The sequence below is a fragment of the Clarias gariepinus genome, chromosome 23 (assembly GCF_024256425.1).
Source record: "Clarias gariepinus isolate MV-2021 ecotype Netherlands chromosome 23, CGAR_prim_01v2, whole genome shotgun sequence".
Taxonomy (NCBI): Eukaryota; Metazoa; Chordata; class Actinopteri; order Siluriformes; family Clariidae; genus Clarias; species Clarias gariepinus.
This window is the reverse complement of record NC_071122.1, coordinates 4,828,216-4,844,411: the sequence shown is the minus strand read 5'-3', so window position 1 is coordinate 4,844,411 and position 16,196 is coordinate 4,828,216. Positions and strand designations below refer to the sequence as shown.

The 16,196-nt window shown below is 38.0% G+C and overlaps 1 protein-coding gene across 1 annotated transcript; it reads right to left on the bottom strand.

Moving 5' to 3' along the window:
- Window positions 1-1,466: 1,466 nt before the first annotated feature.
- On the bottom strand, window positions 1,467-15,427 carry LOC128511555 (taste receptor type 1 member 3). The gene is made up of 9 exons (XM_053484468.1): window positions 15,350-15,427; window positions 7,239-7,448; window positions 5,316-5,616; window positions 4,850-5,206; window positions 3,286-3,711; window positions 2,994-3,197; window positions 2,784-2,904; window positions 2,233-2,603; window positions 1,467-2,147 (listed from the first exon to the last, which is right to left on the bottom strand). Exons 2-9 carry the CDS (start codon window positions 7,436-7,438, stop codon window positions 1,467-1,469), a joined length of 2,661 nt encoding a protein of 886 aa, XP_053340443.1. The 5' UTR covers window positions 7,439-7,448; window positions 15,350-15,427.
- Window positions 15,428-16,196: the final 769 nt, after the last annotated feature.

The following is a 16,196-nucleotide window of genomic DNA, read 5'->3' as shown; positions in this document are numbered from 1 at the left end:
TTGTGGCAGGTTTCTGCATACGACTAGTACTGTAATGGGAATTAGATATACTGTAGCCTAGGGTGTCGCCCAATCTTAAAATAAAGCTATGTTCTGTCATGCATGCATTCAGAAACACAAATACATTTTAATTTAACTTTATTTGTAATAAACTGACAGAAGAACATAGATGATACATGTATAAATATCTATATATACACTGTTCAGCCATAACATTATAGTCACCGGTCTAATCTTAAGCAGGGCAACTTTCGTCACCATAACATTGATGCATTGTGTGTTCTGACACCTTTCTGCAGTATCACAACCATCATTAATCTTTTTTCTCAATTTAATTGAAACACTAGCGCGTCTACTGGATCGTACTTTAAACCAGCGTTTAGTCCCCATGTGCATCAGTGATCCTTGGCCACCAGTTCACTGTTTTTCCTTACTTGGATGAGTTTTGGTAGGTCTTGACCAAAACCAGAGACATCAAAAGTGATTAAAATAAAAATCGGTGAACTGGTGGCAGGATCATGGTTGGCCAAGGCTCACTGATGTACATGTAGTTTGATCCAATAGAAGCGCTACTGAAGCTGAATTTGACAAAAAAAAGTTGTGATAAAGAAAACATTTATCATTGACCACATTAATCACAGTTATGGCGGCAAAAGGGGGTCATAATGTATCATTGTATTGTGTTACCATTAATGTTGGTCATTATACCTTTAATTATCCTAGATGCAGAGGTGTATCATTTTGGTATAGTTATACTTCGCTTGAGTTTTATTGAATGTTTGTGCTCTCAATTATTTAAGAGTATGAAGTAAAATAAACCATGCATACATTTTTAATTATTATGTGACCTGTAATTAGGCTCAAATCTCAGTCTCTCAGTCTCATCCAGCTAATAAATGACACTTTCTGTCAATCAAACAAGCTCTGGTGCATCAAATCATCAGTAATTAAAGCATAATCCAAGCATCTGATCCTAAATACAGCAGTGTAAAAAAAAAACTTTCAAAAAAATCGTCCATTAATTTTCCTTTTTAATGCTACACAAAGGGATTAATGCTAAAGTGATCCATGTAAAGATGAATAAGTGACTGGACTGTAGTGTGGGACTTGGGGATGACCGCTTTCTGCCCTCCCTCAGGAAAATGTTCTGCAGTAAGAAAAGAGCCGTGTAAAATGAAGCTCATCTAAAAAGCACATCAGTGTTAATTTACTTAACATTATTGTTATAACAGGTTGTGATATTTATTTTTTTTTAAAACATGACATTTCTTAATTTTATCAGTAATTTTTTTTTTTTTTTTTTTACAGTTTAATACTTGAGTACATTTAAAACTAGCAACTATTCTATATTTTACATTCTGGCTGGATACTGCCACTTTTAATTAAATAAAATTTTGAGCATAATTTCTCAGTACATTATTCCCCACTGCCTACATGTCAATCAATTACACAACAGGCCAACATGGTTAATTGTTATCCTTTTTATTTTCCTCATGAGCCTCCTCTTTACTTTCTTCTTTAACCTCATTTTTATCCCCCTCTTTATTATCATTTTTATTTTCTTGCTTATTTTTATCTTGCGGTGGCTCCTCAGGCGGTATCGGTGGGACACCCTCTAAGATTGAAGCAAAATATTCATTTTTGTTCAGGTCTGGCTCCTTGACCAGAAGGTGACATTTTGGAAGGTAATAACTGACTGTAAGTGCTGTATTGCTAAACAAGCTGAACACTACTGAAGCAATCGTCTTGTCGTGGTCATTCAGGCCGGCATAGATTGGGATGAATATGACCCATATTACACAATAGATCAGGCTGGCAATGGTAATGTCCCTAGCAAAGTTATACTGCCTGACAGGCTTTGGCGCCATAAAGGTGCACATGAAGCAGGCCAAAGCCATCAGGCCATTGAAACCGAGCATAAATCCAAAGTTCAGTATGGGCTCGACTGGGCAGGGCAGGAACCGGGTCACAAAGTTCACTTCCAGGCTGTCTATCCAGTTGGTAAGAGATGGCCCTTCAAGAATAAACCAGCCAACGAGCCCTGACTGAACACCACAACACGCTAGCACCAGACTCCAGCTGCCAAGTCCTTGCACGTTCTCCATGTTCTCCAGAGCTTTTTCAGGAAACTCACACACATAAACAATCTGTCAACACAAAGAAATAAACATAAAACCATCACCCAATTTGAACAGCATACAGTATCTACTGAACAAAGACATTTTAGCTCACCTGCATGGAGATAGCCAGGAAAGTGGACAGGGCCACGGTGGGGAACATGACATAGAGAAGGATCTGGATACGGCAAATGACATCATTCGGCTGACCCAGGTACAGCACCAGACTTATGCAGCTTCCCATCAGACTCATCAGACCCACGGCACACAGAGGTCCTCCTAATGCCTTGAGAAACGGTGTTCCTCTGTTTTGGAAAAGCAGGACGCCTATTACTGTCTGGCAGGACAGCAGCAGAAGTCCGGCCAGAATCAGAGCTATCGATTCAAAAGACGTCCATGCCAGGTATTCGTAGGTGGGGAAGACGCAGGCAGTACTGCGAAAAGTGGACCATTGGCGTGGAGGACATTTAGTGCACTGGATATCATCTTTGATGAAGAAAAATAAGAAGATGTAAAGGTTGTTTTGATATATTCGATAAGTCTTTAATAATTGCTCTAGATAATAATATATTACAGCAAGGGCAAGGATGGTCACTAAGCACAAACCTTATAGAGTAAGATTAGAAGATATAGTATACACTCATAAAAACTATAATAGTGTCTCACCAGTTCTGTTTTGATAGGTTCCCTCTAAACAGTCACTGCAGTCAAAGCAGCAGGAATAAAATCCTTTAACTATGCGCACTTGGCCCGGTAGACAGTCAGAGGAGCATCTTGATGTTGGAACCTGTAGGATTTAAAGTCATATTTAAATAATAATAGAAAACAACAACTATAACAAATTTTCACGCAGACCTCAGAGGTTTTCTGTACTACCGTATTATTTGCGGTGTGCCATTTTATTCGTTGTTTATAAATCGTCAGGTTCTGATTGTAGGTCCCGATGTTTTGAAAGGTCACGGTGCTGTTCTGAAAGACCCATGCTAAGAAATCATAGCCAATATTTGGGTTTCCATCTGAAGTAAATTTGATTTGTGTTCCACTCAGGTTCAGGGAAACGTTCTTTACCCAGGGGAGCAACTATGCAAAAAGAAAAAGAAAAAAAAGGTGTTGTTTTTTTTTCTACGGTGAACTATGGTCTTAGAAATGTTTTGGATTGAGATCCTACCTGCCAGGGATAGATATCTTCAGTTTTGGGATGTCTGGAGCATCTGGTTACATCACAGCCGAGCATGTTGTGCAGGGCCTCAGCCACGGTGTGGACGGCGGAGTAGACGCTGAAGGCCGTGCGTTGTACCATCTCAGTTTCGATGATGCTCACGTTTGCAGGAGAAAGATTCCAGCAGTCTGGACACGGGTTATCAAGAGGGGAGGCATCATGATCTGGGTGGGTGTCTGATTTTCGAAGTCTCTCTTGCTCAATGTTGGTGAACAGCTGCTGTACATAGGGGGTTAGCAGGCTGATGGGGTGGGTCTTGTCAGTAAAGCCCAGGATGGTACCGACAGTCTTGATGCCAGGCAGGGTGACAATGCTGCTGTGTACAGCCCAAGCCGTGGAGGCTATCCAGACTCCTGTCATGTTTCTCCTGATTACCTGCAAAAAGAAGTGAAGATCCAAAGTCAAGTGGTGCTGAGTGCAACCAGGTTCATCATCTGGTTTGTTTCACATGCTGTTCCACCTTTTAGAAGATTTAATTAAAAAAAAAAAGAAATGAAAGAAATGTCAGGAACTAAATTAACTTTTGTTTCATAGTTAAAGTAGTTTTTTATAAAAAAAAAATCTGAAATCTGAATATATACATTATGCACATCATTTAAACAAACGTGCTTTCATTTCTTGTCTGATTTCTACGTTTTTTACATTTATTTTTCTTATACAAGACAACATGGCTTTATTCAACACATATCATTTATTTAATATCACACATGAGTTCATAAATGCTCGGTAAAACATAAATCATAAAACATGTACATTATTTTCGCAAAACAGGTTTTTTTCACACATACTGTAATACTCACGTGCTGATGTGTGCAGTGTTTTTGTGCTTTGTGCTTTACCTGCCTTCGTGACCTGCCTTTTTGTGTATCGAGTGTTCTGCGTTAATGCTTAATTCTAAATGTGTTCAAAAGAAACAGTGGTGCTTTAATGTCTTGCGTAATGAATGTCAGATATTATTTTAATATAATTGTTAACACTTTCACATCTGTGTGAGTGCACAGATGTTTTTCGCATTCATTAAACAAAGCGTATGTTAAAGGTTACAGTTGAGTGATCGAACTTTGCATACCCTTAGGACCGACTGACTAAGGCAAATACATTCAAATTACAGGAACAAGGCATTTAGTGTATAAGGAGGTCTCATGGATGTTCCTTCTCCTAAGTTAAAAATGATAAATTGTGGAATGCTTCATTTATAACACTATGACACTAAATGGAGGTGATGTAAATGGTATAACATGTGAGAAAGTTGCTGTAATGTAAGATAAGTTATAACACTTCAGGGTGTGCGTGCATCAGAAAACTTGGAAGCTATGTGCTATACTTTATCATAATCATAAACAGAAAGCTGAAAAGTAGTAGGCTTGGTGAAATCAAAGACATGTTGTAAATGATGCTGTGTTAATTTAAGGAAATCCCCCAAACCCCTGCCATCATGTTTGTGATGAGTGTACATAAACCTGCAGCTTTACTCATCTAAAAAAGACAAACTCGTAGTATGTTTCCAACTCACTTCTTGAAAGAAGGATGCGCTTGCTGTCGCAGTTGCAAACACCACAACCACGTTTACTTTTGTCTGCACAATGCCATCCAGAATCTCCCTTATAGTTGGCACCGGGTCTTCGTAGACTGGTATCAGGCCTTCGTAGGCTACACAAATGCCCCCATTGGCAGCCTCTTGAGACACATACTGCTGACCCTGTTGGCCATAAGTCTCATCACTGCCGATCACCGCCACCCAGTTCCAGCCGAACTCCTGCAGCAGCTGCACCATGGCCAAGGACTGCCACTTGTCAGTGGGGGTGGTGCGCATAAACGATGGGTATGTCAGCTTGTCACTGAACCCATCACTGGTGGCTCCATAGCTGACCTGCAATGGGAAAGAGCTAGTATGAAAACGAGTTACAGAATAACCTTAACATGTGATGAATATGTTATTTGAGCTGCATAACATGGTGTCATTTTTAAGCAATACTTACCTGTGGCATTAAGAAAAAGCTCACCAACTGGCTAATGACAGAGGCCATCTCAGAGCTGTATGGGCCGATGAGTGCGTGAACTCTGGTCATGTAGTCAGTGTAGTTACACATGACGAACACATCGTCTGAGGTAGCCATGGTGAAAAAACGCAGAGTGGGTTTCATGATGATCGCAGACTGTCCGCAGTCATCATAATTCTCGAAGCCCAGTGTCACATTAGGAAGAAGGTTGGGGGTGTTGTTAATTTCATCTATCGTGTACTTCATCACTAGGGCCAGTGCAAGGCCATACTGATTAACACTGTCGCAGAGAAAAAAGGCGTCACCCAGGAGGACTATAAAAGCCTGAAAGGAACCTCCACTTCTATGTACACCTTATCTGTATTTAACATAGGCCTGTGTATATATATATATATGTCAAAATAATCTTATTTTCTTTTAAAACATGGCAAATAACCATATTTAAAATGATGAACTAGTGCCCCCTAGTGGCATGCAGCCACAACCACTTTGGACCTCCAAGGTGCATTCCCTGGTCATATGCTTCACTAGTTTGTGTTGATAAGTTATATTCATTATGTAAATTTCTCATGTTATACAGTATCCGACACTTCAATGGACATTCTTTTTCCAATCTTTGCTTTTCACTTTTACAATCTTTTCACACAAAGCCATAATGAAGATGATAATATCAATATCAGCAGCAAATTGCTGTCAGAGGTGGCACATACATTCTCAGGTTCCAGAGTGCTGGTCCTAGAAAGGCGACTCTCCTACCGAGATTGCAAGTTTGCATCCTGACAATACCTTAGCAATCTGTGGCCGGGGACCAAATTGACCCTGCTGTTTGGTAAAAAGAGGCACCGAAGCAAAAGCTGTAAGACCATGCATGCAGAAGGGGTAGATAGCAATTTCCTTACCATGTGTGTTAAACAGTATGAGCAGAAAATTGAAATGATTGCTTTTAAATGATGGAAGATTTTCCAATTAACTTGTTTTACTAGAACTGTGAGAAAGTTTCTCTGCACAAGAATTGATTGTAATTTACAATCCCTGATAATATGATAACATGCTGTATGCCCAGATCAGCCATACTCATCGACTAAGATTAGATTAGATTAGATTAGATTTAACATCATTGTCACTGTGCAAAGTACATGTAAAAAGCCAATGAAATTTATCTAACCAGATGTGCATAAGTGGCCTATTTTTGTTGTCCATGTTGTCTATTAAAGAACCACAAGCTGAGTTTTGAGAATGGATATACAGTAGATGTATACAACTGTTGTTATTGTTATACCACACAATACCCCAGTATTTCAGGTATTTTCATCTAGTGCAAGCTGAAGAGGTGTATTCCTAGAGTAATCTGATCTAATGTTTATTATAGAATCTCCTCACAAATTGTGATAAATGGATTTGTGCAACACAGAGTAGCCAGTTTCCATCTCTACGCACGAGTCCACAAACCCTCTTCTCCAGAATTTCCAGAATGACCAAGTGAGATGAGTTTGCAGTTACACTTTGCAGTTTCAGCTATTTTAATTTGTTTTGGTTCGCTTTATTACTTACTAAACAAAAGTCTGTCATTATAAATATACATTTTGCATAAATATGCTTCCCGCGCTTATTTTTGTGCAGAAACGTTTAAAGATTTGTTTGTAGTAGCTGCACAGAAGATGCTAAAGATGCTTTGCTGCTTTAATAGAAAGCAAAGTGAAATCCCTTTAAATCTATAATAATTGTATGCAAATTCTCCAAAGCCATAAAGCACCAGAGCAGAACAAATCATGCAATCGCCTTCCTTAAGTTCTTTTTAAGTGAGAAAATTGGTGTTAATCAAACATCTCATTTAAATCATTCCTTCCAAAGACAAATGCAATAAATCTAATTCAGCACTCCTCTCTCTCTAGAATAATCTACCTTTTGCACTGAACATCATCCGGTTCCAATCTCTCAGTCAGGTTGCTGGTCAGTTGATTTATGGGAAAAAGTCCACCGAGTAGAATATCTCCAGGAGACTTGAAGAGATTTGTAGTGATTTTCTGGAACCACGGTGGATTCGCCCCATTAGCAGAACTGAGCAGGCAGCACAGAATCAGCAGTTTCGCCAGCTTGGCCATTCTGCAAAACCTATTTATCAAATCAGAGAAAAAAAAAATCAAGATGGTGAGTCATTAAACTGGTTTTTAGGCAGGGAATGATTTCCTTGATGGTCTGAAGTTACTGGTGTAATGTGTCCTAATACTTTGCTCAGGGTCGGCGCTTTGTTAAATATGTGGCCGGGTGTGTATTTAAATCAGTGGTTTCCATCAATCTGCCATTGTACCCACGCAAGTGTATGAAAATAAGCTGGTTATGTTCTCTTGTTCAGATGTTCAACAATTGCTTCTTTATGAAATATTATCTTTCTTATTCTTTTCTTATCCATTTTCCTGCAACTGATCCAGAACGCAGGGGTTCTACCATCTTCAAGGCTTTTCTCTGTTGGTGGATGAATGAACTTTTCCTAAATGTCTGAACATCAAAGTTACTGGCATTCTTTAAACAATGAACATGTTGATGGATATATGGACATAAATCCTCAAATTAGCATATATACGTATATAGGGAACAATTAGTCCTCGTTTGATGCATTATATGTTTGTGTGTCTATGTCTTTGTATGTGTTTGTGTGTGTGTGCGTGTCTTGAGATAGATTCAGTTACATGTTGAGATTCTTTTGAAAGGAAATTCATGTATTGGCACAATTATTTATACCATTTTTAATTTGCATATTTTTTCATTTGAGATTGCAAAATGTTGTCATTTCTCTATAATCCTGCAGGGCGTGCTCTAAACTAGTCACAAAAATTCAATTAGTATATTTATAAAACCATAATATTTAGAACTTACAAATTAAATCAGCATATACTGGAGGTAACAAGATATAATAACAAGATATAATTGCATCAGGTCATCAGGTGGTCTCTGATGATATATGGTAGTGTAGCAGTGCCTATATATATATATATATATATATATATATATATATATATATATATATGCTTATTACTTTAAACACTGTTTTGGATTCTCTTTTGGTATAAAATTGCAAAATTGCAGCATGACTCTTTAGTTCAGTCTCACTGTAATGCGACTTTTATGTGTGTAATTTGTTTTCCACTTATCGGTTACAGCCTTGCCACAAATACTGTACACTGCATAAGTGAGAAAGGGGAGCCAGCTGTGTGTTCTCATGTTTCAGTCACTTGAAGCACATTTCCATGAATTTGCTTGTGGGAATGACTCATCGAGTCTATAGTGAACATTTGGATCAGGCAACAATCAGTGGAAAGACAAATGCCTTTATGTTAACATTATGTGGAGAAACATACACACACAAAACGCTTTCATTGAGATGTATGACATGAAATACATGTCATGGGTTATTGTCAGGGATGCTTCGCCTTAAGCACGCCATAAGTTCAGTTCTACAGCTCTCGTTTGGTTTATTGGCTTATTGGTTTATTTCTTTGCCATTAATTAATCATCACTTCCTGGCATGTATGTTTGTGTGTGTGGTGTGTGTGTGTGTGTGTGTGTGTATGTCTCGGATTGTAAATCTAATTCAGTTTAACCATAATGCACCATTTGGTAAATGTGTATATTTTGCATTCATGTCTAACCACAGATTTGTAAACATTCATCGTACATAATACACTTCAATAGATGCAACCAGTGAACTAGATGATACAGAACAGCCTTTCAGCACCATATAAATATCTAACTCTGATAAAATCCCAAATCCCATCAGCTGTATTTTCAGTTAGGAAAGCAAATAAATTTCCTGGAACAGGTCTAACCACTGGTCTAGACTGATTACACATTTGCCTACGACATCCTGGTGACCATGTGTGTTTTAAAGCCTGCTCTCTCTGTTAATGCCAATATGTATTGCCATTAGCCAAAATGTATTATCTTTCCGACATGTTAGAGCTAATTGTATGACTTGTTCCTCAAAGGTGTGACCTCCCTCATAGAGAATTTGCATGTGTTCACTGTTGAGTGAAATATTAAACCAAAGTATTAGTACAAGATTTGCATACATATTTCATCTGTAATGTGTGTGCAAAGTGTTTTTGCATATATAAATGGTTCTTTTTGAAATAGATATCTTCGCTCTGGCTTTGCACATCATGTGCATGTGCATGAATGCAGATTGTCCAAAATATTAAATTAATAATAATAATGGATTTGCACATGAATCCTGCTCTGAGCTCAGGATTGACCTATGACCTTTAAGCTGAGCCAGACTATTACCTTTAAACTCTGCTTACAGTGGTATCTTGGCATAAGACTTTAATCCGCTCCGGAGGCAAGTTCTTAGGGCGAAATTTCATATTGCAAAACGTATTTTCCTAATTCCCAATATTAACAATTTACAACACTATAATCATGTTTGTTGTATATAAGAACTTAACTTATGATTCCTCTTGGCATTCCTGCTTTAAAAAAAATTAAATTGGAAATTGAGATCAGATTTAATATTTTAAAAAATTGCTAAAATGACTCCGACGAGTTAAAATGTATTTATACCCCTTCAGTGCTGTTATTTTAGCGATGAAAATATGATTCAAATAGTAAAAATATTTACTTTAGCTTTCCTTGTTAATTTCTATTGGCTTATTAGTTGCCTATTTTAAAAATAAATTATTAAATCTGGCACATAACAGTTCATGACATTGCTTTTACTCATTTTGTTTTCACTTATTGTGCAGATTAAACATCAGGCAGATATCTAAGTTAAAAAAATTAAACATTTGCCGACAGTTTGACACATGCACATTGCACGTCAAAACTTTATAATCTTGCACAAAACTTCTCTTAACCTCTACTCAACATTTTGATTTAATTAATGGTGCAGGTCTAACTTCGGGCAAATACCTTTTGACTGGCAAAGTTTCTTTAAGTTCTGACGGTTTCTGCCAGACAAGTTCTTGCTGGACAGACAGACAAGCAGACAGAAATATTTTTGGACTGGTTTTGGTTCCTTTAATGTATAAAATGTAAAGATATCACTGAAAGAAAGAGAGTTCTGACCAATGTACAGACAAAATCTTTCTTTCACTTATATTCTGTAGATGATGTTGTTGTTGTTGTTGTTGTTGTTGTTGTTGTTAAGTCCTATGCCTGCTGTTGTCAAGGTGTTGCAACAGCGAACAATCCAATCAGCACAACAACTTTGGCGCAGGTTTTCTGCCAGATGCCCTTACTGGTGCAACCCTCCCATTTTATCCGGGTTTGGGACTGGCGCTGCATCCAGTAAACCAAAGCCTTCCTCCTGGCAGGTGAGGCCACCAATTATGGCATTAATATACCGTAGATATTTAGATATGACATGTAATTTATTTAGTTCTTTCTAAACACTCTGGGGCTTCACAGTTGGTGTTTGTTCACAATGCTAGCTGTGCGAATTAACTGATTTTGATGTGAAATACCTGTTGTTCTTCGACAGGGGGTGATCTAGAGTTAGAGTCCTCTAGAGTCCTGGCTTGCTAATGATTATAGTTCCTGCTAAACAAACTCTGGTTAGATCTTTAGAGTTGAGATTCTGCTTTAAAAAAGTGCCTAATTTTGCCTTTGGTTGTCCATGATATCACCTAAGTAAAATAGCTTAGATGTTTAGGCTACAATAAATATAAGACGTTCATTAGTATTATTGAGTTGATATTTTTTAATACAATAAGCACTGGATACAATTCAGCAATGATAAAACTATTGGCAGTATTTCCTTGAGCACAAAAAAAAATATGATATCAATATATTCGGAATCAAATAAACTATCCATCCATCAATCCATCCACATTTTTTAAGGTGATCACAGTTGAGCTTAGGTACCTGTCTGTCTCTTTGTGTCTCCCCTTTTGGGCTCTCAGATTTTCTCTCCCTTCCCAAAACTATGCTGTAAATCCTGGCGGTCCAGCACAGGTTGCAATTCACCAACATCTAAATAGACGCACTTAACCTGGTAACTAACAGATTATATAAATCAGCTGTGTTTGAGCAGAAGAATCACCAAACTGTGCGGGAGGCTGGCCCTTCAGCACTGGAGTTGAAGATCCCTGCAGTAGATGAACAAGCTAAGATAAGTGTGTATGCATTATGCATGGTGCCGTAAACTGGATTGGCATCGCATCTCACCTTGTATTCCCGGGACAGGACCCGAGTCCTATTTGACTCTAATCAGGAGTGAGTGTGATGGATTAAGCACATCAAGAAGTGTTTTATTCTGCGTACGCTATAGCAATTTATACAGCTTCGAATTTATTTCTGAACAGCACCTTGCACTTTTAATCCAAGTGTACAACATGTGTGTGATGTCCTGTGCGTGGGTGGAAAAGTCAACCTTAACCCGTCCTGACTATGCACCTATGTGTGTGTGTGTGTGTGTGGGCGTAGGCCTGAGCAAGCACATGTACACCTTTTTTTCCTTCTCACTGAAAGTGGAATTGCAACATGCAGCTTGCATCGTGTTATGCTCCAGATTAAGATCAGTTTTTTTCCCCCCTCGTTGGAATGTCAAACCCATGTGGCAAGTCTAACTTGATGAAAAGCTGCATAAGACATTCACAGAGGATGAATTTCCCACAGATTGCCCGATTTACTGCAGCATTAACGACTACAATTCAAATGTGGTTGATATACAGCAAACAAGATATCATTACACCATGCAGAGGATTTCTTTCACACCGTATGACAACTCTAATGGATATCACTCTAAAAGCGCGCCTTGTTTTCACCATGTGTAATGATACAACACGCTACCACTAGATGGCAGATGTTTGTTTTAGGAGCAACCATTCAACCTAGTGTTAAAGAAAGGATGCTTTGCCGCAGACTCACCCAACCCCCCCCCCCCCCCCCCCCCCCCAACACACACACACCTTTCCTGGCTCAAGCAATGACTGCTAAACTGATACAAGTCTTTCATGACATTTCCATGATCCCATGTAGGTTTAGGCCACTTCAGGAGGTGACTGGCACTTCAGTTCTACACATTCGGAAAAATGGGTGGGTGGATGTCAACGGCCTTTGGGTTATAAGCCGGGTACATGTTGGTACAGTTGATAATGAGGTAAATGCACCTGATTTCTGGAGACATATCATTTTCTGAACACTCCATGTTGCTGTGTATGTGTGCACACTCATCAGCCCACTCTAAAGCAGGGTGAATGTACTGTACTGTATATTCTGGGAAGCAAGCAGTCAGTATTATACTATGAGATCGAGTGTAAGTTGCACAACCACATTTTTTTCAGTCTTTAGCACACGTGGCTTTTGTTAGTTGATTTTAAACCTGTCAGACTGAGTGTCGGACGCCGCGAATGTCTTTCAATCAAAAGTCCTTAGAGAGGTCCATTAACATTTCGTGTCGTGCTCGGCCCTCTGAGAATCTGAGAACGGCTGGATCAGCCTCACTCTAATCTTCATCAGCAGGCGCAAAAGAACACTAGGTCCCTTGTTAGCGCACTGGCCAGACTTACTAAAGCCACGGACAAATTATTAACTAGCCCCCTCCACCCCAGCCTCGCTCTTTCGTTCCCTCTTTGCTCTCTCTCTCTCTCTCTCTCTCTCTCTCTGTCTAATAATCTTTGCCTTATATAACCACTGGTATTCATCTTACACACCTATGTGACATTCTCCAAATTAAGGGGAAAGTATGTTCTGTAAATACACAGTCTTGCAGAATTTTGCAAATGCTAAACGCATTTCATTGACTTATTTGTTTCTTATTTAAAAATCTATACTCTCACAAAAAGGTTTTTCATTAGCTCCCATGCACCACGTGCATATAAGTGCAACACCGATGCAAGGGAGTGTTAATGATGCCTGTATGTATTGGCTTTGCCTCATGAGGTTGAACACACGACATCCTGGCTTCCTGTTCACCCCCTTTATCTTCAGCTGTCCAACCTGTTCTTCTAGTTGACGAGGACTGTGTGTAAGCATGGGTGTATGCAGTTCGCACGCACCCACACACTTTTAGTCTAGGAAGAGTATTCAGTTCAGGACTTTTTTTTTTTTTTTCTCAATCAGACATCAACTTGAGCTGTCATCCACTCCTAAAATATGACCTCTGTAATTTAACTGGTGCGGTAACACTGAGTGACAGAAGACTGCCGGAAGCGCTGGGAGGGGAACGAACAGGTAGAATAAAAAATTAACAAATACACAGAAACTCTGACCTTGTAGCATGTGTGTGGATATAATAAAAGGCAAACAGCTGGAACAAATTGTATTTGTACCACAGAGGCCAAATAGACAAATTGTATTTAAACCCCTAGGCCAAAGTTGCTGAACTGGGGCGGATGTTATCTCTATTTTTGCCATCTTGGAAATCTGAGCTTAGTTTATACGTAGCTAATGAGCCCTTCGAATGCAGCAATGCAGTCTCGTACAGTGTATTTAGCATAAATATTCACCTCTCGCACTTTTCACAGTTTGTAATGTTACAAGCTGGAACTGACTTGACCGTGATTCGGATTGTGTGCCATGAATCCACACCAAACAACGTAATACACCACAGCAATCCATAGTATTAATATTGACATAGTACTAATAGCAAAATCAAGATAATTAAAAAAATTACTTTCCAGCCAAAAACCTAAGCTGCGATTGCATAAGTATTCACCCCCACTATTATGAAACCCCTTAATTATTTCTGGTGCAACCAGTTGCCATTAAAAGTTGTATAATTAGTTGAATGGAGTCCAACTGTGTGCAATTAAAGTGTCATATGATCTCAGTATAAATGCATCTGTTCCTGGGTGGCCTCCGAGTTTATTACAGAACATATCTCTATACAAAGAGCATCATAAACACCTAGGAGCTATCAAAAGTCCAAGATAAAAAATTATTACAAATAAGCCTTATGAAATTTCACCTTAAAGGAATGTTATGGATAAAAATGAGTGTGTCTGATAAGACAAAAAAAAATTAAGCTTAAAAGGTGCTATGTTTGGAGGAAACACAAGAAATTGCATCAGTACCAGAACCCATCTTGATAGTAAAGCATGGTGGTGTTAGCATAAAGTCGCAGGGATTTCCTTTCTCTCCCTAGGGTTCACCCTTGAGGAGCACACCACCAAATAAATACCATAGTGCTTTTAAGCCAAGAACTGGTCGGATGAATACTAATCTGTCACCTACGCCATACAATCGCTTCATAAACTCCTATATATGTATGCTGGATTGTGTTGTCTGTCATACAATATTGAGACCTAATAGAAGTTGGGCCACTCCAGGATCAGGAGAGAAATGATTCCTACTAGGGTAAAACTAATCTGTTAGAAGAACTTTGATGTTTCTAGTTCCAGGGAAAAGCCTCAAACCATGGCAGCAAAATAAATAAATGCAATCTATGCCTATTTTTTTAAATTATTATTTTACACTACCAGACCAATAAGACCAACAACAAAAGTTCACAAGCTAATTATTATAACTGGAGGATTTAAAAAATATATATAAATAAATTGTAAATTCATCTTTTATTTTTATTGAAATAGCTTTTGCTGTGTCCTCAAAGCTCAACCGGAACTGTGGAGGCATAAAAAGGGTGAAAGAACAATGAAACTGACACTGTGGGCTCGGGGCAATGGTTTAGACCATGTCATTAACCTCAGCAGGTGGTCATTCCTAGAAATGTGTAACTTGTAACACACACCCACACTCTTTCTCTCTCTCTCTCACACACACACACACACACACAGTCACTGAACGCTCATATACACTGGGTCATGTAGTCTATGGGTGAGCAGCTGGACAAACATCCACGAAGTGGGCGGCTGCTCATGAACAGTACCAAATTGTTGTCACCATTGTGTGTGTGTGTACGTGTGTGTGTGTGTACGTGTGTGTATTTGTGTGTCGTATGTCAAATTTTACCAAGCCAGGCTTATATAAGAAAATGAGTGGGCTGGGATGAGGCATACAGAGCAGCAAGGTCTCTGGCCTCCATTCGTTTCTCCATAGCAACTAATAGTTTGAGTTACCTGCTCTGCTTTCTGCTGCTGTCGCAATTTAGTTCTGAGCAGATAAGGGTAGTGCCAAGTGCAAAAGTTTACTCGCTCTAAGAACAAATAACAAAAAAGGTATTCAGTGCATAAGGCTCTACTGATGATTTTTCTTTATTTCCTTTATCTTAAGTTACAAAAGTAGACAAGTAGGAAAATGCATGTACAGTACTGTATAATGAGAACTAAATGAGCTTAGAAGTTTGCATTTCCCTTATTGACTGTGATATAAATATTCTTTAACTGAAGATCATTTCATTCCAAACCTTAATCACAGCATAAACCGTGGGTTGCGTAAGTATTTACTCTGTCTTGAATTTTTTTTTTTTTACATTTTGTCATGTTACAACGGGGAACTGAAATAAACTGAATTTTAGATTACAAATATGTCAAGAATCTACACAAAATAACCCAAATTATTGAATTAAGCCAAACCTATCTCTAACTTCTTTTTAGAAATTGTAAAAACATTTACAATAATCCAAATATAAAGTTATTAAGAATTAAAAATTTATGTAAAAATAAAAATAAAATAATAAAATAAATAAAAATAAAATAAAATAAAATAAAATAAAATAAAATAAAATAAAATAAAAATAAAAATAAAATATAAATAAAATAAAATAAAATAAAATAAAAATTTATTGTTCTACTGGTAGAGAATTTAAATTTAAAAAACTAAATTCCTAAAAACAAGCAAAATTATCTGGCAGCAGAACAACAAAGTGATGTTTAAAATAAATAGTAGTAAATATAATCAGAAATAAGCTTAATTAACTTATATTGAATTAGTTGTAAACATATTTTAGGATAATATTTACTTACT

Excerpts from the sequence above, each read along its gene's own strand:
- LOC128511555 (XM_053484468.1), bottom strand. The coding sequence starts at position 7,438 with ATGGCCAAGCTGGCGAAACTGCTGATTCTGTGCTGCCTGCTCAGTTCT. Across the intron at positions 2,905-2,993 it reads GGCACACCGCAAATAATACG|GTTCCAACATCAAGATGCTC; the intron begins GTAGTACAGAAA and ends TAAATCCTACAG. Across the intron at positions 2,148-2,232 it reads TCCTGGCTATCTCCATGCAG|ATTGTTTATGTGTGTGAGTT; the intron begins GTGAGCTAAAAT and ends TTGTGTTGACAG.